This window comes from Xiphias gladius, chromosome 6 (genome assembly GCF_016859285.1).
Source record: "Xiphias gladius isolate SHS-SW01 ecotype Sanya breed wild chromosome 6, ASM1685928v1, whole genome shotgun sequence".
NCBI classification, from domain to species: domain Eukaryota; kingdom Metazoa; phylum Chordata; class Actinopteri; order Istiophoriformes; family Xiphiidae; genus Xiphias; species Xiphias gladius.
In genome coordinates, this window is record NC_053405.1 from 26,860,367 (window position 1) to 26,887,550 (window position 27,184).

Genomic DNA, 27,184 nt, shown 5'->3' on the forward strand with positions numbered 1-27,184 from the left:
CCATTGGGGGCTCTTGCTCTTGCTGAGGTCAGGAGGGGAGACTAAAGCAGACCTCTTGTGTCAGACGCTATTATTTATTTGGAGTTCGGGCTCTATCCATCACCGCGTTGCCAAGCCGCGCTGTCTCCCCGCTTGGGAGGCAGCAGCCACATCTCCCAGCTTCCACTCTGCATTCCACCCCTACAAGTCCAATGATCGACGTTTCGTGAGAGGCACCTCAAGGTGGGGCTAAATGGTCTTCTATTCCCAATCATGTCGCGTGGGCGGAGTCTGACTCTCGCGCTCCTTGCTATGCAGCCGCCTGCCCAGCCTGTACTGTACATGACAAAAGCGAGAGGATGGAGTGAGTGAAATAAAGCCACGCTTCTTATATCTCACAGCAACTATTTTGTGATCTGGCGGGAGGAGGTGGTTTGGGACCACTGCGTGATATTACGAGAAAAACCTGTGCTAGTTCATGGTGGCAGTAGAAAAAACCAGCAGCCCTATCCGTTTTTACGCACGCCGCGTTCCAGTGAAGGCAGCAGCAGTTCAGATCAGATTTCACACTCAGCTCCGACCAGCTGAGAGAGACACAGCCAGGGAGCGGGAGGGCTCGTTTCTCCGCTCCCCCCCCCCGATACCCCACTCTCTGTTCGGCGAGCGCCAGAAAATACATCGGTCGAGGAGCACCGGGTGCGTGGCGCAAATCTTGAAGCGCCACCGGGATTTTTTTTTTTTTTTTTTTGCCCCATCCTTTTTTTCTTTTATGTATTTTTGCAGGATTTCAGCAGCGAGAGCGCCACAGAGAAATAGATAGAGGGAAGAAGCGATGGACGAGCAGCCGAGGTTGATGCACTCTCACACGGGGGTAGGCATGGCAGGGCACCCCGGCCTGCCGCAGCATATGCAGGAGGGCACCGGAGGAACGGACGGCGACGGGAGAAAGCAGGACATTGGAGACATATTACAGCAAATTATGACCATCACAGATCAGAGTCTGGACGAAGCCCAAGCCAGGTAAAGATATGCTCCAATTCAGCCCCTTCTTCCACCGTCAGGAGGAGGAGGCGGCGGCAAACTAGATGAAAACGGGGGGGAAAAAATTAAAAGAAGAGGAGAGAAAAAAACGCAAAAAAAATGTAGCCCCGATTCTAAATGTACAGCAGAGCGCCGTGTTAGTGGGACTGTAATATAAGGGCCGGCTAAAACAGTGCAGAACAACGATGGCATGCCCTCAAATCACTAGTTGGCTCCACGTTGAAATAACTCGAGAAAACGCGCTGCTCGAGGGGGAAAAGCAAAGTGTGTGAGGAGGGTATTTTCTTAGTGACCCGTGGCGAGCCAACCTGTCGCTCACTCGGAGGGTTTTCAGAACCTTTTACACCTCGATAAAGTCACGGTGCATTTGCTGATCAACGAAATCTAGCTGACAGGCTGTCTAGTTTTTTTTTTAGTTTTTAAAAAAAATAAATATCCCATGTAATTACCGTAGTAACAGGTCAGGCTGCCTCTCTCGATGGCTTACAGCCTGTTTGCAGCGTGCTGGCCAAACGCAATGCAACTTTCGAAACCTGCGATACATAATTCGCGATTTCGTCTTGAATTAAAGACACTTTAAATTCAGTGAAGCTGCAAGTGAGTAAAAAACACTCTACATATAAATACGTTTTGCTTTGTAAAGACACTTGGTCAGAAAACGCATTTTATATCTATATTATACAGTTTTATAATCAATATAATCAGAACAATATTTAATAAAGCTAAATAAAGTGTGTTATCAGTTATTTTGTATATAGGCAAATGGATATAGCTTACAACAATGAAGCTGGAGCACATGTGTACATATACAGGTGTTACTGATCTATTTGAAAATTGTTGTATTATTTTCCCTTGTAACTGCACTGTCGCATTCATCTAAATAATATAAAATTCAGTGGTTAATAGGCAGCCTTATTGTCCAATGATTTAGAGGCTGAATGAGATTTGGATGCAATACTTGTTTCTGTGGTTTGCTTATGAAGCCACTTTTCTGTTTCAGGAAACACGCTCTTAACTGTCACAGAATGAAGCCAGCTCTTTTCAATGTCTTGTGTGAAATCAAAGAAAAAACAGGTACGTCCATATTCATTCTGAACTCTTAATAGGAGCACCTAAACACAAAACACTGCTTTGTTTCTGTTTTTTTTTGTCTTCAATACCATCTACAAGAAATGCTGATAGCCTCCTTAACCAGGTTAAATGAATACAATAGCTCACACAGTATTTTTAATATTTGAACATGTAGCTGAAATAAATCCACAGAGGCACAGTACCAGGCTTTGTGTGGGCTATTCTATCACCAAAGGGTAATTTGCTATTCAGACTCAAAGTCACATTGGAGAACCTGATGTCGGATATTCAGTCGCAGCACAATTCACACACAATTCATATAAATTTCACTGACATGTAAGACATGTGTTTCCTCCTGTAGCTGTGAAGTCTGAGCGTTTTTTTTTTTTTTTTTAACTATTTCATAATAAGAACTGTGGACAATTACCTTGAGCAGTCCTTATCAATTATTGTGTCAAAATATGAATGAGCTTTTTTTGATGCTATTGTGGAATAATAGAGAGTATTAAGCAAAATTGTCACAAGCATGTTGATGTCTCCCCTTGTGAGTTAACTGTCAAGTCTGGTGAAAACGTCTCTTTCTATTCTGTATTGTGTCTCTCTATTAAAGCAGTTGTGAGAGAGCATGTCAGCAGAATAATTGCTAGGAGAGAAATAATGTAACATAGGAGGCGTAAGTCACGTTTCCAAATCATTCTCCCTGTGACATTTTTGAAATTGGCACAGATAGAATTCAGTGCACTTCAGACTGATAGCGTGCATCTCATCTTTTATTTTCCTGTCTTTAGACTGATGTGCTATAGGACTCTTCAAAACTTATACTGTTGAGATATTGAGTTGCCAAAGCCTGCCGGTTTACTGCAGGAGGCAGCGCTTTCTGTGTGTTTCATACTCATTAGTGCATGAAATCAAATGGAATAGGATGGAGGACGAAGAGGATATTGTTGTCATTGTCTCCAAAGTTGCACTTGCTCATACTTGACCTTTGTGGCGGCGATGACTGGCGCTGTTTATGTTGTTTCGCGGTCGTGTGATCCCACCCTCGCCCGGCGCTGTCATGGATGTTTTCATTGAGGCTTTCAATGAAGTTCACCTCACTGCCTACCCCCAAGCCCAACAATTTATCACGAATCGGCCAGTGCCTCAGGAGAGAGCAGGGGGCCTTTTGAAGCCTGCCTGCTTGCTCTTCTTTTTTGTTGTCTTGGTAGGTTTTTTGGAGGGGGAGTGACATAGTTATGCATAGTGTTTTACTCCCTGGCGCTGCTCAGAGTTCATCCAAAGTTCGGCTCTGCTCGGAATACAGCGAAACTTGGACCTCTTTCTGCCTGCACACCCATTCTTTTCTCTTTCAGCCGGCAACCTATAATACAGGGTGAAGCTTATGGAGCTTTACACATGAGATCCGGTGCTTGTCTTGTTTTTGTCGACTTTAGATTTTTCCAGTTAGCTTTGTTGCCAGTTTTAAGAGAGAAAGTGTTCACATTTATTACAATTAATACAGTTTCTTTAATTCAGATTTACTGTTAAGAGTAATTGTTCTTTACCTCATATCACTTCAAATTTACTATCCATAAATTTGGAGAGAAAATTTGGGATTTTTTTAGTATATATATTCTGAATAAGTCGTTTTACTATATGTATATATGTATGTATGTGCATGTGTATATATATATATATATATATATACACATATATACACACAATGTATATATGCATACTATTCTTTGCTTGTTGCCACATTGTAAAAGTCATCATGATTACTACTGTTAGGATTAATTATGCACCCCGGCAGTGGTGTATAGAAAACATGGAGTGTTAAAAAGATGCCAAGTCTGTCGAAAAACTAGAGATGCGAATGTCGTGTTTTACTCGTGCTTCATTACAACCGCTCATCAAACGTAGAGCACTTGACTTGGGCTGGGGGATTAATAATTATTTATACTTTAAATAATATCGTACTGTGCTGGTGAGTTTGGAACCCTGTAATTTTCCCTTCCGCTGGCAAGAGTCCAGATTTGGATTTTGTAAGTATTATTTATGAGAAAATGTCAGAGCTTGTTGCTCCCTCTAGTGGTTCGGTCTCCTTTTAAAATGGAATTAAACCATAAACTTGAAGTGACTGAGAACAGTTATAAAATGTTTGCGACATTTAAATTTTTTAAAAGTTTTTTCTTAAGTTCTCTTACGTTACAGATATAAATTATAGTTATGGCTGTCAGTGCAAAGAAAAGTAAGGGGCTATTTTAAATTTCTAATGTTGGAAAGTTAGAAGTATCATAATATTTGTAGCTTTGAAGTTGGCACTTTACCAGTAAAAGAAGACAGTTGGCTTTCAGGTTTTCTTTTGCTACACTCATCCAAAGGCTTAAAATTAAAGAATACATCATGCAAATTTGTTTGAAATGGTTTACACTTAATTGTACATTTTTACACATTACATATACACAAAATGCTTGGTTTTCATTTTGTGCCATTGTCATTATTTCAGTAAAGCAGTACATAAACTGATGGTATATAGGAGACCAACCTGAAACATCTTTCGATCTCCTCCTTTGTACCAGCAGCCAACATTTCCCAGTTTCACCTTTAAATATTTCAGAGTGTGTGTAGACTGGCAGAATCCTGCAGCTTCAGTGGCTGCTCAGAGCTGCAGTTGAGCCACTGTAACTTTGTCCCCGGGACCATCATGAGTGCAGAGACAGTGTGTATCCACAGAGCTGCTGTTTGCTTGTGTGCGTTTTCCATCCTTGGCTGTCCACACAGCGGCTGACAGCACCTGCAGGACACAATGCCAGTGTTGATCTAGGGCCCGAACTTCTGACCTACTCTGTGTATTTTTACTGGGATGAAATGAGGGATGGCCACACAGAATGATTGTTCAGTATAAACAAGCACAATAGTGCAGCAACAACCGGGAGGAAAGGAGAAGGAAGGAACACTATTGAAACCAATGCCTTTTTTTTTCTTTTTTTGACAAACATCGGCTGCGTCTTTACCCGGTTTCATTCCAGGCATATTTGGGTTGTCTTTATTACTTCAAAGGAATGCTATTTTGCAGATACTGTGCATGATTCTATGTGTGTGTGTGTGTGTGTGTGTCTGGCATAACACATTCTTAAGAGGAGATGAAGCATGAAATATAATAAAACATATTAATTATTCTACTCCTATGTGTCCAAAATGTGGAGCAAAGGTAAGAACAGCAGCGTTCGTCCGTGTTAGTGTTCGTCTTAGCGACGGCTGTGTGCTCTGTTTGGAGAGATTCTCGCAGAGACTTTCCAAAAATATATCCAAACAATTTGACTCCTATGCTGTTGGGCCATGAAACTTTAACCTTTCGCTAACTGTATCCTTGAAGTTAACAGGCTGGTAAAAACGGAGATATAATGACACAACTTAACCCCAATGGTATTTTTTTATGTATGCACTCTGTTTATCTACCTATGTTACTGTTATTTTTATGGTGGACTGTTTTCTCTGGGTCTTCACCATCATTTTTTTATGATTGATGAAAAGGCCTCTTTAGATAAGATTGCTTGACAAACTGATTTGGAAAATGAGCTGCCTTGACCCCTGTAAACACTTCGCCAACCTCATAAATCTCTAGCAGTGTCAAACAAAACCACTCCTTGACTGAACTGCGCAGTAAATGTGCTGCTCTGACTTGCTTTTTAATTTTTTTCCTCTCAACCTCAACAAAAGGCCAGCTTTCTTGTGGCCCGTGTTTGTATAGTGTAGGGTTTCAAGCCTAGGGGATCCTCCATTTATAAAAATGACTAGCCGAGTGATGTAATGTTATTTTTTGAAGGGTGAAAATAGGGTGTTTTACAGAGGGCAGCCGAGCAATGTTTGACAGGATGAAATGAGCCAGAGGTCTGATTATGGAAGGTGCATGGAAGCCTACACTACATTGACTTGTCAGTCCATTCAGTTGCTTGGCATCTGCCTATTTGTATTACAGAGACTGATCTCAGCTCAGCCCTGCACGTCACTGTGTAAACAGTTTGGAGCAGCTTTCATGGTGATCAGGTACAATTTCAACACTAAAACACAAGGCGGTAACTGATAAGATGATTGACAGATGACTAATCTGCAACATTTTTGATAAGCGATTAATCATTGGTTTATGAAGCAAAAATGCAGATGTTCTGGTTCTGGGCAGGCTTGTCTGGATTTTTCTTTCTTTTATGTCATTGTAAACCAAAGATCTTTGGGTTTTGGACTGTTGGTTGAACAAAAGTAGAGCTGCAACTAAAAAATGATTTTCACTATCGATTAATTTGCCAATTATTTTACTTGACTAATCAATTCATCATTTTTGGCCGACCAACAGAACAAAACCTTGGACTCTGGAAAATTGTTATTGGCACTCACTGTTTAAAGACGAAGCGATTCATTGACTAATTGAAAAAAATAATCAATAAATTAACCAACATTGAATAATAAGAATTAGGGCTGCAACTAACAATTATTTTCCTTATGCATTATCTATCAATCATTTTGTCAATTAACTGGTTAATTGTTTGGTCCATAAAGTGTCAAAAACTGGTGAAAAATGAAAAATCCTCAAATTCGGTTTACTCTCATATAAGAGACAGAAAAGCAGCAAATCCTCACCTTGTGGAAGCTGAAACTGGGGATTGTTTGGCCTTGTTGCTTGGAGAATGACTAACTATTGAAAACAGTTGCTGATTAATTGTCTTTCGACAGACTGATTAATCAACTGATCGTTAGTTGTTGTCCTAATCTGGCGATACAAAAAACAAAAGGAATTTCTTTTATATTTTCAGCTTAGCTAACGGGTGCATCTCAAATTGACCTAACTTCTAAAAAGCCAGAGTTGGGAGTCACTCCAGTGCATGTAACCTGCTCTGTATTACATGGCGAAGTAGATATCTGTGCTGAAAGCGAGCTTCGTGTCACGGGGCTGTGCCTCCCCTCTTGCAGACACAGAGACAACTCTGATATGTGCGGCTTTTGTCTCCCTCTTATCCTTCCTCCTCGATGCTGATACAGCAGCATTCAGGGAGAGAGAAATGCCAAGCTTGCCGCCACAGCTGTTTCCCCAGGCTCTCTGCTTAATCATCCACTGAGAGAGAGGAAGAGCTGAAGTCCAATTGGGGTCCAAGAATGTAGACAACTGGGGGAAAATGTGTTTTGATGAACCAGCATAAGGCAAGCTCTGACTTTTTTACTGTATTTGACGCAGAGTCATAATCACAGAATGATCAGTGAGTGACAGCATTGTAAATGGTGTGTTAATACCATTAAAGTATAGAACAATGTGGTTACATTATACATTATGCAAATTGTCAGTCACCTAATTGATACATGTTAATCATATTAAGGAGCTTAATTACAGAAATCTTACTGTGCTGTGATTTGGTAATTAACACTGACATCACATGTAGAAGGAAAGTGATCTATTTTTTTTCCAAGACAAGTTTCTCTACCATGATAGTCTGCATTCATCCTTGTGAAAAGGAAGCACCAGCCCTATATCATTTTTGTGGTTTTAACAGTATATACTTTCCGAATTTCCTGAGCTGATGAATGATTATTTTCCCCTCGTGCGAAGCCCACTAGAATGCAGTGTGTAGAAAAATTACATTTAGCTCGGAGAGGCCCTGCCAGTGTGGAGATTATAGAATGAAAGCAGGATCCAAGCAGACTTGGAAAAGATCGCGGGCCTCAATCTTTTACCTGAATGTCAACTCCTGTGCTCAACGCTGAGAAACGATTGCTTAAATATCACTGTTGTGCCATTTACCTCGTTCAAGGCTCTCGTTGCAATCTCAGTCCCCGCAGGTTTGGTCGGCCTTTTTTTATACCAGCCTCCTTAATATGTTACGAATTTAATCAAGTCTGCAAATTTGTTATGCACGTTAAATTGAACATGCAATGGCACATTTGAATGTGGTTGCCATACCAACCCCCCAGGAGTTCATTTTCCATAATGTAGTGTTTGGAATCTCATTTCCTCCACTCTCCCCTGCTGTTACTTGCAGACGCCACCTCCAGGCTTCCACTGTATGTTCACTATGAAAGGGGCTCAGCTGCCACAGCTTTCAAACAGTGGAGGGAGGGAGAAAGGAAAGGGAGAGGGAGAGAGAGACCTCTCTCCACGTAGTGGAAATGACACAAATTAATATACACTACTTAAACCAGACCAAGATTAATGGTTCCCTTTCGCTGCAGCTTAGTCCCACTGTCAGTTGCCGGGTGCTCGTTGGACAAAATCAACACTAATCAACATTTATTCCACTTTTGCCCTGGGCTCTCAGGAGTCTGGCAGGACTGCGTGCCCCCCACCACCCCCTCCCTTCCCTCCTGGCAATCCCCCCCTCCCTTCGTCCATCTCGCTACGCTTTTCACCTCTCATCCAGCTCCTCCATACATCACCCTCCTCACACCGCTCGGCTCCTCAGAGGAGAGTGCGCCCCCTCCTATCAGGCCACATTAGAGTCATGATAGATTTTCTCTTTTCATTTGCATCTGATATTTAACACAGCAAAGCAGTTGCTCTGTCACTTTACTGTACAAGTGTGTGTGTGTTGGGGTATGTATGAGAATGTGCACACAGGTTTTTATTTCTCCGTCTGTGTTTTTGAAGCAGTCATTCCAGTTAGTAAGCTTATCTTCACTTAGTCGCCCCTGCATTATGAGAAACAGGATACGCATTCACTGTTCAGTTCGCAGTGTGTGTGTGTCAGGTGGTGTGTTTATACACCACCTCAATTTCTGGAAAGTAGTATTTTCGATTTTCCCTCTTACTGGGAAACTGAAGTCCAAGGACCTGCTATAAGACAGTTACCACATGAGCGTCTTCTGACCAACTATACGATTTATCCTAAAATTACACAAGGTTCAATCCCAGTCCAAGTCAGAGCTATGTTTCGCACATTTTCTTTTGATTTCAGTGACTGGTAGTAGCGGCATGCACAGATCTGCTGACTCCTCTCTCTGCTTCATCAGCAGCCTTCTTCACAGAGCAACATTAAGCGTCCCCAAAAGGGTCATAATTGGCTTAGCTAATGCAGGCTGCAATTCCACTGCTGCCCCTCGTCTCTTTGTCATTCCACCAGTTCCAATAACTAGAGACCATCCCACCAGCTACAACGCCTGTCAGTATGTTGAAGTTCTGACCCACGAGTACTCAGTAGTAGTATGTTATTACATGACTACTCAGTACTCGTGGGTCAGACCACGCCCATCTTTGAATGCAGCCTTCGTTTTTGATCTCAACCACACACCTGCAAAGGTTCCTGACCGTATCTCGCACGGACAAAATCTGTCAACAGACAGACATATAAACACCTGCCAAAGTGCTCAAAACCGCCACTATGGTAGTTCCCGCTTCAGGAGGTGTCTCCAGGGCCACATTTTGCCATGATGACACACACACAGACTCACAAGGTGAAAAGGCACGCTGTTGCGGCTGCTAAAGACACACTCAGACGACAGTTATTAAGAAATATACCTACAATTAAACAGTGTGTATATCCTGACTGTAAATGTATAGTAAATGTAGTTTGCTCCATTCTAATAGAAAGAACGACTGCATTACTGAGTCACATCCACTGTGATTATGTTAAGAGAATATCATTGTTGTCATTCCTGTCATTGCTAGGACGTTGATGTGTATTATTATTTATTCACCCTGTTTGCTTTCCCACAATAGAAACAGATGTTTGTCGTTACTTGTGATTTAAGATTTTGTGTCGACATACAAATAATTAAATGGAGATGCTAACTTTCTTGCAAACAACAAATACATGATAAACAAATGATACATTTTACACATATTTTTTTGTGTGTTGCTCCACCATCGTAACGTTTAGTATTGTAGCTTCTTATTTCTGTAACATACAGTAGTAAATTCTTCAAATGAGTTGCATTGTTCCTTTAAATAACTCTTGTAGGGAAATACTTGTACATTTTTTGCTCACAAATAATAATTTCCCTCCAATTCAGGAACACTTAAGCCTTTATTCTGTGATTGCAACATATCATGCATCATCACAATCCATCACAACAAACTGAACAATTAGGAGTTCATTTCCTGATACCTGGATAAATAGTACTGATATTAATTCATCTGAGGGGGTGTGACCTTTCAATCGAAGTTTGAACTACTGCTCAAACGTGGGAAAAAAATCAAATATTTGATCTGTAAAAATCTGCTTAAATTCAAATTTCAGAGTGTATCAAAGCAACAGGCTGTGCCATATACTCCAGAGAGGGTGTTCAGAAAATGCACTCCCTGTCTGACCCATTGCGTGTTATGTTGTCCCATCAGATAACTAGGCTGTTGTTGCTCTCTTTTCTAATACAAAATGAGGAACGCTAGATAGGCATGCTGAATAGATGATCATGACACCAAGAAATCTGAGAGATGGGGCTTAAGCACATACCATTAAGGCTGAGTCTTTATTGCAGTAGCCCCGGGATCGAATCTGGCCCAACTCCTTAGCCGCATGTCATCCTCTCTCTCTCACCCCCGCCTTTCCTGTCTCTCTCTACTAAAAATACTATGAAATAAAGCAGAAAATGTCAAAAAAAATCTGATAGGTAATATAAGGAAACATTTTTCCACCTATGGTGGAAAAATCTTGAATAAAGTCTGTTAAGACTGATATGACTTTGTAAAATGCAGCCTCCTCACACTAATTTTAGCTTGTCACTCAAGTGAGGCAGTGGCGGCACTGGGTATGAACATTCAAATGAATTCAAACAAATTACGTGAACCGTGATTGTTCAAAATTTGTCGTTTTTTTTTTAAGTGACATCCCTACAGTATTATCAGTGGGGTATCTGTCCCTTCTTTTGTGGTAGTGAGAAAAAATTTCTGCAGTTTATTTTTACATACTTTCAGATTTTCATTCATCCAGCTATTGTCTTACCCACTTGTTCCTATTTAGGGAGATGGATGTGCTGGATTTATTCCCAGCATGCACTGGGCGGAAGCCAGGGAAACACCCTTAACTGGCAAACAGTACATCACGGCAGTTCGGATTTTATTAACGTTCAGTAATTGGAGGTGGGACCTTTCTTCAGAGTTTGCATGTTGCTTTATTCCCTTTCGAAGATTAAATTGTGCAAACAGCTGATGCCTCTTTTCCTACTTTGCCAAGATTTTCAACGCAGAGTTGTCCATCTCTTAGGATTGCATGGCCAGAGGCATTGTCATGGAACCAACTGGCCTCATTGAAGTGACACCGAGTGCTTTGTCAGCTTTGTGTCTCAGGTGCCAACCTGTGCTTCCCAAAATAAACTGTCATGCAATGTGGCAGGACAGACAAAAATTTGGAAGGAGCATGTTGGGGCCCTGCACCCCCCTGAAAGGAAACAAATGTTCCATAGCAGAAATGTATTGTGGTTTTGGATGCCTTCCCAGCACCGACACCAGCGACATGGTAGTGGAGTGTGATGGTCTGCAGCATCAGCAGGGGTCACAGCAGGTGGGATCACAGACACAAAACTTGGAGTTTCTCTGCATTGATGTAGCCTTTTATGTATTTTTTAAAGAGATTTTATTTCACTGTGGACCTGTTAGATGTTGACAGCTCTTTGTTACTTGCAGACATCCTCCTCCAGAAATAGCTTATGCTTACTGTAGTTAGCTCCTCTTCCTGTTTTATAAATGGTCTGTCATTTTCTATCTGCGGTGCAACATTACACCGGGAGAGTAAACGGAGGATGTGCTCTTGGTTGAACTCATTTTCAGACTGATGCCAAGGAGGTCGAAAGGGTTGAGCATGTGGAAAGTCATATGCAGAGAATCCTTACCAACCTCCAAACTGAAACCACTGGCCGTATCCGCTTCGTTGGACTTGGACCTGTGATTCCTGTTAGATCTCGGTGTGGCCTGTGTGCTCTGTAGCTACCATGACATTTTTATGACTAGTGGACTGAGGTAAAGGTGGGAGTCACAAAGGCTTGAAATGGAAGTACAGTCCTCACCTCCATAATGAGGAACCAGTAGCTAATCATGCAGACAAAGGGAAGGATTCTGTAGCCTGACAGCAGGAGAGGTATAATGATGTTTCACTAAACATGGACTGCAGAGCTGGGTTGTGATTTGAACAGTGTATGATCTAGGATTGTAAAGGAGGTGGTGAAATGGGCCCATTACTACTTTTCCAGGGCGTCACTGTTCTATCCATGTACACCTCCATATAGTCAGTGTGCAGGCAGTAGTTTAAAATGACTACCAAGTTGACGGACCAATAGTGTGAAAATATTCATTTAAAAAGTCAACATTAAACAGTATTTTGACAGAATGAAAGGTAATGATCGTAGTCTACTAATGTTGTGAGCACCCAGCTCACGGTGTTCAGGCTAACGTAGCCTAAACAAGCTAACGTTATCCCTTGTGAGCGTTGTGTGTGGAACATTGCTACAACAGATGCCAGTTGTCGCAATTTGCAGATTCTTCTTTTGTTTTCGAGTTTTGATGTCAGACTAGAATGCTTGTAGGCTAATTATTCTGCCCTCATCAGTCCCGGCAGAATCCCATCTCCAATACCTACGACATCTGTGGTATCTTCCGTACCTACGGGACTGTAGAAAAACAAGTACCGTCAGAATTTTGGCATCAACTTGGTACCGAATGTATCGGTTCTTGTGTCATCCCAGATCAGGCAATCAAAATTAACTTCAATTTCTCAATTGCCCCCTTTAGCCGTTATAGTGTAATTCCACCAACAGGACCCTGTTCAGCCGTTAATGACCAGAGGTAATTACACGCTGATGGTGTGCTTAATAGTGTAACTGAGGGATTCTGACTATTATTTAGCATCCACTAGCATTAGTTATTGGCCTCGACTGCTATCCAGTTGCAACAGACTATGGAAAATGATGTGCGACAAGCTAACGGTAGATTGTTTGTTGACCAACAGACTTGGCCTGTCTCTCTGTCTTTTTGAACAACAAACATACTCCTCGCTTACATGTAACGGTATCAAAAATAAAATTGATTATTAACACTAATACAATCGATTTGTCTAATTTTGTCTGTTTGCTTGCTACGCAAATGTAACGACAGAAAATTTAGCTAATTGAGGCTGTTTATCTGGTGTGACTACAAGCTTAGCTCTAAGGCTAATACACTGACAGTCCCAAGTCGGAATAAGGACTTTTTTCCTGTTCTTCCCCTTCTGAAGACATTGCATGAATGCAGCATAACTCACAAAATAAATGTGGCTACAGCTTATATTTTCTAAAAATGAGGTTGTAATGATGGGATATTTTAAGGGGGTCAGTCTCACAGTGCTAGATTTTGGATCAAGCTCTGTAATACCAATATTGATAGAATGATTAGGCAAATAATCAATTTACTGATGGATAGAAATTTAAAGCAATTAAAAAATTAAAATTAATTAATCTTTCAATCATTGATCAGAAAAAAAATATCAGACACAGGTTCTAACGTCTCAAATGTGAGGATTTGCTGCTTTTCTCTGTTTAATACAACTGTAAAGTGAACATGTTTGTGTTTTGAACGGTTGGCCAGACAAGATAAACTATTTAAAAGCATCACTGTGGGCTCTAGGAAATAGTGATGGGCATTTTTAACTATTTCGTGACACTTTATAGATAGATATATTAATCAGTTAATAAAAAAGAAAATCGAGAGATTAATTGAGAAAAAAAAAAACATTAGTTGCAGTTCTAAAAGCCAGTTGGCCACCCTGTCATCACCATCGCTGCTGATAAATTCACATTGCTTCGGCCTCTGCTGTAAAGAGATTGTGTTGATAAGTTAATATTCCAACAACAGAGATGAGATAAAGCGGTTTTAGGAGTTTGGAGGATAGCGTAACCTTGATAAAACGCTCATCTCAGTGACATTGATTTTCACCATCCATCTTTATCTGATATGAAGTATGCAAATGGTGGCATCGGTTGGGAGTGGAGTACAGTGCTGCTAAATGGGCCATTTCAAATGTTCTTTGTACCATGCTGACTTCCAGAAAATTCACTGTCATCCAGCTCAGCATTTGCTGAAGTCTTTTTGGAGACACTTTTCCACCTTTATCTTATATCTTCTTCTATGGCTTCCACTTCTATCCACCCTCTCTTCCCCCCTTTTTCCTCTCTTCTCAAGCTTTTCCTTTCTCTCTTCTTGTATGCCCTACAAATTAGGTATATACTGACAGTGTCAGAACAGCTACTCATGAAATATTAACAGCTTGTAGAAAATTTTACATTGCTACATTTCTCTTCATTTTTAACTATGTCAGCACAGGCTGTGAAACATTTATTTGTGTGAGACCTTACCCTCTTTCATGTAGTCTACCTCACCTCAGGTATCCTTCGCTTGCAAAGGGAAGGCGGGCAATATTCCGGTGTGTTTATTTGTACCTACCTGTTTATTGCCTTATGAAGCTGGTAATTATCCCTTTATGAGTAAGATAAGACCAAACACTTTGTATCAAACAACATATGGATAGTTGTTAAAATGCCTGCATGGAAGGTGAAACCTGAACTAACCATGATATACAAATAAGTATAATTGGAAGTTGCCTCGGATCAGTATTTTTTTAACATAAAAGAGAATCTGTGAGACATCATGCTTTTCCCGTTTGTTTTTAAGAAGGCTGATTTTGCTGTTATTTATTTTTTATCTCATGTTCACGACTGTTCTCCAAGCACATTCAGCTCAGTGGGCGGAGATGACCTCTCTCTTTCTGCCTTTTTGTTGGATGGCCCCTATAAAGATGGAGCTGTCAATCATCCGCAGACTTCTTGAGCCCTGAAAGGCAGCATCAGTTCTCAGTGAGGGACTAGAACAATGATTTTTGTTGTGACAGGTGCATTTCTGTGGAGAATTCTGTGGACAGTGTCTTACCTTTTACTTAAATTCATCCTGTTGGGCTGGATGAAGCTAAAGGGAGTCAAACAGATGATAATTTAAATAATAGATTTGTTCAAAATTCATAGTTTTATGCATCATTTCCATCATCTATAGCATTAAACCTACCAAATTAATTGCTTAGATCTGGGACATTGCTACCAGACAATCCAGTGGGGCAAGAAAGGAGCAGTTGGATGTTCTGACAATTTGTAAACAAGCCATCAGTTTAGCCAGATTATCTAAACATTCTAAATGGAGGTAAAATGGAAGTCAGTGGATTTAAAATGTTGCTAATAATTCCTCATTGCGTGGGAAAATTGTGTACTGTAAATACGATACAATTCTTTTTTTTTTTCAAATAACTTTGGTTAACCTGGAGCTTTAAATGATGTTGCCAGATTTAGAGATGTCAGCCATTAACTAAGGAATAATGGCATAAACTATGAAGATAAAATGTTGTAATGAACTGGAGTTATCCTTTAAGGTTTAAAACCTAGAAAGCACATAATTAATACAATTTTCACTCGCATTTTTATTTGAATTTTTGTTTTCTAGAAATCCATTAACAATGGATATGGATAAAAATAACTAGACAGGAAAAGTCCCTTTTTGCGTATTCCAGCAAACTAAGGGCCTGGAAAATCTTCATCCTGGAAAGTTCATTGCTCATTGCTGTAGATGCTGTAGCTCATATAAAAATTCAGTATTTCCATAAAGCAGTTCTTCTCATTTATTTGCAACATTCCCTCCAGTGGTCTAATGTACTAGTTCCAAGCCTGGTGCTTGAGTCAGAAGATAAATCAGTGGCCTAAGCACTGACATTAGACCACTTGTATAAACGGTATATAGCTAAATCTGCGACAGCTGACAAATTTGTATCAACTAATGGTACTGTCTGTATTGTCACATTGCCCAGCCCTATCTTGAGACAGTTCTGTAAAACAAGGTAGCTCACTTACAGTTACAAAGACACAGGTGTAAATATTCTTTCTGGGATTGCTTTGTTGCTGTAAAAAATAAATGGGGGAAAAATTAGTTAATGAGGTGTATCCTCCTCTCTTATCATATATGGCTGGGGCTTCCTCTCCTCTTGACTAATGATGATGTGTGGCACAGGTAGCTGTCAGCAAGGGATGATTAATTAAATGGAAAACTAGGCCAATTTGTCATATTGTTCTAGCTGTGGTCAGAGAGCAAGGCGAGTTGCTCTGACCATACCTCCACACCCTCCATTGTACCTAGAAATCCATAACATGTTGGATTCTGCAGCTATTTGCGAGAGGTCTCATCAGCTCTGGGGGAGTTTTTATCAGCGTCTCTCTACTTAGACAGTCTCAACACAGACCTGATAACAATTAGGAGGCATCTGCTTTGGAATGGGGCTCCGAAATGCATGCCAAGCAAGGTTGACATAATGAACAGGTTCAGCACAGAGGAGCTTACTCTTGTGTCTGCTGAGTTTCTCTTAGATAAGCGTGGTGCCCTTTGCCACTAACATACAGTTAAAGCTGCCTTTGATTTTCTGTGTGTGTGTTTTGGAGGTCCATCCATGCAACAGTGATTAGCATTGTTGAGAGGTCAGTGGCTCTCAGCGTTGCTTTCAGAGCACACTGACTGAGGCTTCTCAGCTGCCAGCTGTGGTTCTCACTGCAGGCCCACCGAAGAGAGCAGAAGTCTTGTTTGTGTTGGACTGCAGTGTTGCCCCCAGCGTGCAGCCTGGCCCTTGTCAGCGGCCCTGTCATATCTGTCTCGGGCCTGTCCCGACAGCCAACCGGACTCCCACGTCACAAAGGCGGGCTTGTCCTAGGAGAGACAGGTGTCAGCAGTCCTCCCCCTCTCACGCTTGTTCAGGCAGATGCCTGCTGCGATGGAGCCACATATTTGAAACTGAGCAACTTGGAAAGAAGGGTCATCTCTGCCGCCCATTCTCAGTTGCGATATCACAAGAGACCAGAGCTTCATCAGGGTGTGAGAGCACTCATGTCAGATATGGAGCATCCACCAGAGGAGACTCTCCCAGTCCAAGAGCATTACAGACTGAAGCTGAGTCCTGACTGACTGACACACTGACTGACAGCTTTATTGTGTCCTTTGAGGAACAGGGATGAAAGGCTCTCATGAAGAGGCCTTACAAACACAGACCATACTCAGTCGTGCTTGGGAAGAATTACTTGTTCCTTTGTATGCATTGTTGTTTCTTTGTATAGAGTCCACGTCTTCTAGCCGACAACACTCTTTTTCTAATTTTACAAAAGCATCCATGAAGGGATTGGACTCGTTATATTCTGGCTGCAAAGCTTCAGCCCCAAGGACACTTCTTTTTCTGTGTAATTCCTCTGAAAATTGTTCAGCTCTCATTCAAGACAGATGCAGTGTAATTGTACCACAGTTGCTTCTACTACTGGCTTTTTTTCATATAGCTGGGGATACTCATGCTGAGCCAAGCCACGGTATTAGCAACTATGACCATTCAAGCAATGCTAAGTGTTTCCTCTCGTACAATTCATCCAAAGAAAAAACTAAAACTCAAATGTGCCATTATTGTTCATGTCAATTTTCATGAGCGACAGCAGGGCATAAAAAAGGCCACTAATCTCAGTTACAAATACATTGCATTTATTGCCTAAAGCTGTAGAAGCAAAACCCTAAGTGTATTAAGTTAAGTATAGATCTATTTTATTACTGATTAAGTCCGTTTTCATTTGCAAAAGGAAGAATATGTTATTTCTTCTTTCAAAAGTTACGCAGTCTCGCTAATTGTGAAGCAGCAGTAGCAGAGAATATTCCATTTGCATTAGCATTAATGTAACAAGGCAAACACACCACAGATATAGGTAGATGTAGGAGAGCAGTAAGGTTGATATCTGTTAGATATTTGCGGGCTATATACAGGAATATAGTAGTGGAGCAAACATATAAACCACGAAAGATTGGGTTAGCTACAAGTTACAAAGGTGCAGCTACACATAGTGAGGGATTTAAAAATGATGCTTTGTCTCTAGTCTCTAGTACAACTGCCACTGTTGAGCCACTGTAGTGCCAAATGTGTGCTGCGATGCAATGTGCCAGACATCCATACCCTAGCAACGGAGAACAAAAGTTACGTGTTGAGATATGGGGCATTGAACACCACTTGTAAAACTGTCTTTGGGATTTTTGAAGTAAGGCTCAAGTCACAAATTTTCTTTTTGTTTACGACTTCACTTTACAATCTGCTTTCTATATGAAGAGTCAAAGAAAGAGGGAGAGATGCTAGAGTTCCATCAGAAGCAAATTTATCCATACTCTGCTGCTGTTCTACCTGCCAGTGCTTGATATTTTTATTCAAAGAAATGACATGAAAAAGTGAAAGCCACATTACTAATGTACTCTTTTCTCTCTCTCCTTCCTGTGTCTTCATTCTCTGTGGCTAGCATCCCTATTTTCTCCCCTGTGTTATTTTTGTAGTCATCTAAATTGATCCACGGTGAAGCCAGACAAAGATTGGTGTATATTTAATGTCTTTCAGCAGTCACATTAAGAGTGCAGTTTGTTGGGGGGGGGGGCTGTGACATTAATAATTTAATTGCAGTCATGTATCCGAATGCTGCAGGAGCGCCAAGTGATGGATATTTTTAATGATATGAAGAGTGAAGCCCAGAAAGATCAATGCCAGCACACACACACACACTTACTCAACCACACACACACGTGCACACACACACACACACACACACACACACACACACACACACACACACACACACACACACACACACACACACACACACACACATAGTGTCTGTCAGTGTGAATCTAAGGGCCTGTTGAGGATGATTGTGCTCCCACACTAATATTGTTTTGGTCCATAAGCCGTCTGGTCTGATCTTACGGGCTGAAGGTCTCCGGCCCAAATGACTCTGTCCCCTTTGCTGGTGCTGTCAGAACTGACAGTCCTCATGTTTATTTCATTTTGCGTCTGGGCTGTCTCGTTTCCCTATCCTCCAATGTCATTAACGCTCCGAGCCAGGACCCTGCAGTGGCGCAGCTAATGAATTCCTCTGCGGCTCCTCACTCCCCACCTAGTTACCCCAGCTCAAGGTGTCAAATTAAAACAGCCCGGGAAAAGAGAGAGTAACTGCTCTTGTATGTATGTGTGTACGTTTGTTTCATGTCCCCCTGTTGCATTATTTATTGTATTTGGAACAGTGATTTGTTTTAAGTGGAGAGTGTTGAGTTCCTGACCAGTGAGAACAAATGAACAGAATGAACTTTTAATCTTTCACTTAAAAAATTAGTCAACAACAAACACCTTTCTGCTGTAGAAATGAGTTTGATCCTGTAATACAAGAGCTGTTTCTGATGTCGACATGCTGCTTTAACCTCCTTTTCAGTTTATGATTGGTGTGATTATCGTGCGTTACTTGATGAAGAATTGTTGCTTTTAACATTTGGGATCTCCAGGATAATTTGGGAAATGAAATCAGCAGCAGTGAGAATGCCTGGGTGACTGCTAATTGTGCTTATTTAGTTGTCATTGTGATAAGCGTAACGAGGCCAGACGTGTTATTGAGCTGTGAGGTTGCAGCGGGGAAGCGGTTTTCCTACATTCACCCCCCACCGATGGAGCCTTTACAATGAGCGTTTAAGTTTATGGGAAATATACGGCGTGAATGACCTTTTTCTCTATCTGAATCTGATCATTTTTACGTTGAAACGGGTATAGTAAGCATGCCTTTGTTAAAATAGCGCTCTCTGGGTCGCAGCAATCTTTTTGCTCTGCTTAATGACATACAGTACAGGGTGTGTATTACGGTTAAGCTAGGCCAGCTCTGTGTAATACAGTATATGTTCACTTCCCAGTGGAGAAGAAGTGACCACAGTGCTGCTGCAGCTGGAGTGTCAGAGGAGCGGGCCTCCCTGTGTGGCTCACTCTCTCTCTCTGACAGCACTGGAAGATGGAAAATGGTGTCAATCAATTCATCAGAGCAGCACGGGTGGCTGTGCAGCAAGAGAGCTCGGGGGCGTGGTAATGGCAGCATGCAGGAGGAGCGCAGCGCATGATTATGGCTCCCTGCTGCAACTATTTCCCCTCACCGCTGTAGCTGATGCTGCAGTGCCTAAATGGACTGACTGTGCACCGGTCGGTCTAAAGCGACAAAAGATTCCCGTGGAGTGTCCTTAGGGGACCACAATGGCACTCTGTTGTGTCGTGGGAGTGTCTGAAGGGCCTCCCCCTCAGCATTTCTGCATGCCCCACAGTTACTGCCGTGTATTGGACCACCTTGGCACTCAAAAGTCCACGGCTTGTTAGACTAAAAGAATGTGCCGCGTTAATTAAAGATGTGTAAATATGCTTGAATGGACCGCATTTTCACATTAGGAGAGATTTGCAGAATCGCTGCTGTAATATATTTTAATTAAGATTTAATTAAAAAATAATGGGGATTTTATTTTGCCTGGCAGACTAGGTTTGGACATGATTCTGGCATCTGCTGTGAGCTCATCAGTGGAATATTGAGCACCTCGTCTGCTTCTCAGGAGCACAGGGAGACTCTCGAGGTCTCTTGAAAACAAAAGCTCTGCCCTCTTCTCTTTGAAAAAAAGAAAAAAGAAAACAGACATTTACTGTGGGAGGGAGTGGCCAATGCGTTGGCTTAATTAAATTTTTTTCTACCCCCCTCCTAATCCTCACCCTCACCCATCCCCTTCTCTCTTTTTCGGCTGGCAGAGCAGCAGAGTGGCTCTGAGACACGGAACACTAGTTGTGCTGGCAATTATGTTAATGGGATGCTATTAGGCCATGATTCCGTATGAGCGATCGGGGAGAAGAAGAGCCCCGGCGGCAGAGAATGATAACGGAGCGTGCGCCTCGTTGATACCGCTCCAGCAGCATCATTTGCATAATGAACCCTCCCCACTAACGAGGGGTGTGGCCTCGACACTGAGCTACTTAGGAAGCTCAGGAGTCGCAGCATGAGGCGAGCCGACAGTGAAAGCACAATGTGACAAAAAGATTCATGGACTTCGCTAGTCTTTGCAAAAGCCATTTTGGTACCAATGTAGCTGTGGCATGCAAATTCCTCAGCTGGTTCCTTTGCAAACTCAGTTTACAGGCTCTGCTCGCTGTTTCCTTCTACAGAGGGACATGACAATGCGATTTCTTTGTACTTCACTCTTGTCTTGAAAAATGAATGAGGAAATCTCCATATTCCCGGCTCCTTGGTCTAATTTAGTCACGAATCTTGGACTGACTGAAATGGAAGGTGTTTTTGCTGCTTCTGTGTAGTGTTGGCACATATAGTATATTGTTATTTCTGGCATCTACAGTCTAAATGTCTTCAGCTTCCATAAATAGTTACAAATCAAATATTCATCATGCTGCTATTGTCATTTTATTCATTTTTTTTAACTTTCAGCCTCTCTGTTCAGAGTCAACATTTTGCATTCCATGTACATCGCAACCACACGCACACACACACACACACACACACACACACACACACACACACACACACACACACACACACACACAAACGTGCGAGCATACTGACACGGCGTAGAATTTTTGGCTGTATGATTCACTAAGCGTTAAGAAGGAAACTACCTTGGGGCACCAAAGCCCTGTGGATTCCCTCAGCAGCTGAAATAAAACAAGCTGAGCAGGGACTGCTAGACCAACTGCATCCTTAGCAGCTTTATTTGCTTATTTATTTGCTTTATTTATACAGCCCAGGTTATGCACTGACGCTATCGATCCCAATCCTAACAATTTATTATTAATTTGGTTGCACAGTGCAGCATCTTTATTTATGCATCACTCCTCTCTCTTGATGTCTTGATGTATTATTTGTGTGTCCACACAGCGTGTGTATTTTCCTGCGGCACGGCCTGTCGTCTTTAGACACAGCCTCAGGATTTGATCAGAATGATCTTGAGGCCCAGGGGAAGACATTAAACACCCAGAATGCCCCTCGGGCTGCTCTCCCCTCCTCTCTTTCTCAACCTTTCATTCTCCCTTAATGAGAACTCCTCCTAATTATTTCAGTGGCTGAAGCATGGGGACACAGCCGGAGTTAGATCCCCTGCGCTTGGACGTGACTGCTATGCTGATGAACGCGGGGGATCAATAATTTAGGCCCAAGCCTTAATGGCGGGGTGAAGAGAAAGTGATACATCTGAGTCAGAGATTACATTTTAAAGGCACAGCCTGAGCTCCAGCCGGGCTGCTGGAGTAAACTAGAAACCCCTGAATGTGCTTGCTGTAAACAGCTGACACATTTATGTTTACTGGAATCCTTATCGCTCTTCCTCTTAAGCTAAGTCTGTGTGTAAGTGCTTGTTTACCTAGCTTTGTATACTCTGCATTCAATTATTGCAGTCTGCAGAGTCACTCTGAAAATGTGTTGCTTGCCAAATCATTTGCATTTGAAGTACTTGGGGATATAATTGATTTAGAAGCATGAATATTGATAGTATCTTATCAGCTCGGTGCCCATCCCTCAAACCTCTCTGCAGAGAATAATGGTCCTCGGAGCATTTTTCTGGTCATCTTGCTTTAGCGGATGCACACATAATCTTTAAGTGTACAGAGCCTTGGCTCCATGAAGCCCTTCCATCTCCCTCTGGGGAGGCATCCATGCATCTTTTAAGGACTCTTCACATCAAGAAGGCATGAGCAGAGTACCCTGCAGTTTCTCCCTCAATTATTAAAGCTGGGATTCTGATGCTTTGTTTTAACTTAGCCTTGGAAGAGAAGAGGAGATAAGGGAACCACATGCGGAGGACAGTAGCCTAGTCAAGCTTCATATCCCTACCCCTGAAGGAAGAGAAAGATGGTGACAATTTTCTACGGCAATTTATTAGAAGATTCTTTCTCGTTTTTTTTTTTTTTAATGGAAACTTGGGGGAGATTTTGAAACGTTCATATGGATTTGATATTGAAGACATTCCCTCTTCAAACAGAATGATTCACTGTGGGCTGCATTACAGTTTTCCAGCACTGCATACACTGTCACTGTGTGACAGAAAAAAGGGCTGCATCCAATTACAACAGGAGGCACATTTGCTCACAATGTTTCCTTTGATTGATGTGTGAGGGCTGTGGTCGGAGCTCTAATGAAGTCCAAATGGCTCGGATTGAAACGTTACTTACTGACTCAGCCTGACAAACAATGACATCAACAGCAGACATTGGTGTCCTCGGCGCTGGTTGCCATAGAAGTGGGAGAGTTGAGTGATGAATCAACTAAACACGAGACAGGATCTCACGTTATCATCATCACTTGTAATGTAAGAATATTTAGTTATTGCACACAGGCTCAGGGTACAGAATCCCACTTGCCCTTGATTGGATGTCATTGTTTATTTTTTCATTTAAGTGCCAAGGAAGTTATTCAAACTCCACAAATTGTTTGGCTGATGGCTACAGCACTCCATGTAAACTCCATCCATTGTCTCTGTGAATTGCAGCTGCCTTTAACTCTGATTAAATATTGATATCCATGTAAACACTCATGCCCTATTGAGTACTTTATTCAGAGTCTCAGTCTCCCTCCGCAGTGTGGATTGAGCTGCTGCTCACTTGAGAAATAGGCCCATTGTTTCCAGGCTCAGTGTTGATTTATGGTGACAAAGTAAAGTGTTCTGACACCAAGCTGAAAATTAAGGCCCAAACGATTTCTAACCAAGGTGTCGGAGAATTTGAATAAATCCCTCTGTGAGTGCGAGCTAACACGTATGTCCTCAGTTTGTGGCGCACGTGAAGCTGCTGGGAACAGCGACTGCTGTCGCAGTAATTTAATATTGTCTTCCACGAGCATAAATATTCTCTGGTTGGTAAAAGACAGAGAATTAGTGTGGCCTAATTGACAATTGACAAGATTTATTCACCATCCACTATCAATCAACACAACACTCTATAAAACGGTTTGTTACCAGTCACGTCTTTGATTGTTTGATTTGATTGTTTGAAGCGCGGGCCAAAGTGTGCTCCGCATGCTTGTGAATAGTGATGTGGACGATACTATCTATGCTTTCACATGTGATCCATGCATTCCGCTGGTCGTTATAGGCTTTAATACAAATTCCAGATATATCAGATAATGAATTGTTTACAATTATTATGAAGTGCAGACAGAACCAGCCTGCTGTGGAGACACGGTTGTCAACGAAACCCGACATGTTTCAAATTAAAAGCCTTCCAGTGGCTCAAAGAACACTACACCCTTTCCTGCTATGCTTTAAATGTAAAACAGGAAGCGCAGGGTATATTGAGTTTCATTGTTGGTAGTCAGTGAAAAAAATAAAAAAAAATTTAAAAAAAACCAGGCAAGGGGAAGCAATTGGAAATACATAATTAGTGAATTAAGAGTATTTCTGCTGTAAAGTTCCAGTCACTGCTATTTTTTGGGGTATTTTTATATTGCTGTGAAGTTAGTGTCAAAAATGCAACACTTACTCCTCAGATGCTTCACATAAAAAAAAAAAAAAAAATTACACTTCCTTCCACTTGGCTGTTTTTTCAATTATGGTTAAGCGCTGTAAATTAAACTCAACATTTTCTGCTAGATACTTCACATTAAAAGAACTGAAGCAGCTCAAGGAGCACAATCCTTCCTGTCCCTGGTAGCATTTAATGTGAAACATCTTTGACAGTAGTTGATCGAAAAAACTGCAAAGAAGAAGCAATTAGAAATAATTAGTGAATGAAGAGTACTGTTGAAATATGTGGTATGGAATGGTGCATTATTCAGAATTTACCATGTGAGCAATTATAGTATGAGTGATTACAGGGGGGTAATTCTATTGCCTGAAACCCCAATGTTTGTACTCGGCCTGTATTAGCATTGCATATTTGAATCCCTACATTTATGGGAGAATTTAATGTACTCGAGAGAATCTGGGGACAACATCATCCTCGATTGCATCCGCAGATTAGCTTGAGGCACGTGGAGCTCACTACCACCTGCGTCTTTCATCCTACACTGCAATAGCTGCCGCATACTGAGATAATACTACTGTGAGGGGAGACATTGTCTTTCCTTCTCTCTTTCGGTTTTTCTCTCTTTCTTTTCTTTGAATAATAGATCTACTGCCAGGAAATTTTTTTTTTTTTTTTTCCTCACTGTTTGTCTGATATCTCAGGGTCAATTCAATGTCTATGTGAAAGAGAAACATTATAGACTCTTACTGTGAGACATGTGTGCATACAGTATACCACGAGCCGTGTCTGAAATGCCATGCTCTTGGGAAAGGGAAGCTATCCACATATAAGAAATGAATGAGGTAATGTGCTGGGAGGTAATGGGTTTATGCAACATACTGGAACAGAGAAGCTCATTAGGAGACTGGAGCCTTAACCCCAGCGCTGCTTGCCTTTACTCTCTTTGTCATAGCAGACTGGTGGAAGCCAGGGAATTTAGTGCTGGAGGGGGGGGGAATCCATTTTGGTAGGTGGAATTCAATACTAGGAGTGTTAGCACCGAGGCACAGGTGAGTTGCTTTATGTATGAAATGTCCTGTCTCCAAGCACCAAACCAGCCAAGCTGTTTCCACTGGCAAGGAAGCACAATCAATATAAACGCAGTCAGTATTAATACTAAATAAGTGACCTATATGTCAAGTTTAATGTATAGAAAAAGTAAAAGGCAGTAGTGATTCCAATCTAAATCCTAAAAACAAGTCCTTGTGAGTACTTGGCACTGATACTGACTAAAATGTGTCCATAGCACAGAGTACCGAGAGCTGGTATTGAAAGTCTGGCCAAATTCATACTCCTCTTTACTTATTCCTTGAGTTTTCCCCCAAATTTTATAGTATTTTATTTACTGCAAAGTTCTCGTGCAACTGCTCGTACTTCGGCTGCCTGTATCAGAGACGAGCACTGAAGTAGAGCTTGAATGAGCTGATTGGCATCAGCTGTTTCATTCATGCTTTACAATCACTGGCTTATTCACAGCTCTGTGGGAACCATCCAATCACATTCTTATATGGTGCGGCCATTATAACTAGTGACTTCTCACTATTATTCTGTGGTATGTGCTATATTTTGTAGGTCTGTATGTAACAGTTATTTTTGTTTGGTTTCTAAAATGTCACAAATAGTGAAAAATGTCCATCACAATTCCCCTGAGTCCAAGGTGATTGAGACTGATTTTCTTTGTCTGACCAACAGTCCAAAAGTCAAAGATATTCAGTTTATAACCATGTAAGACAATGGAAGCAGCAAATCTTCCCAATTAAGACTTTGGAATAAGGTAATGTTTGGCATTTTTACTTGAAAAAACACTGAAACGATTAACAAAATAGTTAAAGATTGTTAATTGGTTGATTAATCAGTAATCAAATAATTGTTGTTGTTTCAGCCCTTATAGTTTTGGTATCAACAAGATAAGTTAAGATTCAGCCTAATGTTTATTTATGTCAATTGACAACGGATGAGTTCTCTTAGCTGAATCCTTGCTGCTGCTCAAATTCTTTGAGGGTTCCCTTACAGAGCAGAACTATAAATGCTTGAATGTTTGTTGGATTTAAAAATAAAAATAAAATATTGCTTTGGTATTGGTACCAAAACTAAGCTATTGGCAATTGTATTGTAAAGATTCGATACCTGGCTGTATTGCTTACTGAGTCCTTGGATTTATTGTAACTGTAAACTTAACTCCCTCTTCAGAATTTAAGGGTGCAAATTCAGCCACAACAGAAATATTCTCTCGGCTTCGATGAGGATTTGGTTGTGCAGAAAGTGTAGTGTTTTGTTGGTGGCTGCGGCCAACAGCACATCAGCTGCCCGAAGCAGGCAGCAGCATGTGCACACTTCGCTCAGCGATGGCGTTGTAACTCACTGAATAACATGCTTCGATCATGTTTGGTTTGTATGATTGAGACGTAGTTGGGGGTTTGTCTCTCTGCAGTGGCAGGATTTGTTTGGCAGGCAGGCGGGCAGGCAGGCAAGCATCACCAGGTTTCTGGCCCGCGTGGAGGCAGAGTTTCCGGTCTATTTCCAGCGCTGCATGTTCATTCTAGGTGACTGGGGGGACTGTGTGTCATTAAAAGGCCTGTCCTCTGCCTCTACCCAAGTGTGAAACACTGTGCCTTGGAGATGCTGGTCTGCTTTTGTTTGTTTGACCAGTTTGTCGGAACTCGGATATCCTTGGCAGAAGGTTGGTCCTCCTTGTAGAGGTCAAGAGCACACTGTGCTGTTTGAATTTTTTCTATACAAGCTACAAACAGAGATTATGTTGTCATTATATA

The 27,184-nt window shown here is 41.5% G+C and overlaps 1 protein-coding gene across 5 annotated transcripts in view; it reads left to right on the top strand.

The window, feature by feature from the left end:
* Window positions 1–329: 329 nt before the first annotated feature.
* LOC120790844 (pre-B-cell leukemia transcription factor 1) overlaps window positions 330–27,184 on the top strand; it is a 59,594-nt gene continuing 32,739 nt past the window's right edge. For all 5 annotated transcript variants that reach the window (XM_040128758.1, XM_040128759.1, XM_040128760.1 and 2 more), the window contains exons 1-2: window positions 330–999; window positions 2,021–2,094. In XM_040128758.1, coding sequence (XP_039984692.1) covers window positions 812–999; window positions 2,021–2,094 — 262 coding nt within the window. In that variant the 5' untranslated portion in view covers window positions 330–811. The remainder of the gene's footprint in view (window positions 1,000–2,020; window positions 2,095–27,184) is intronic.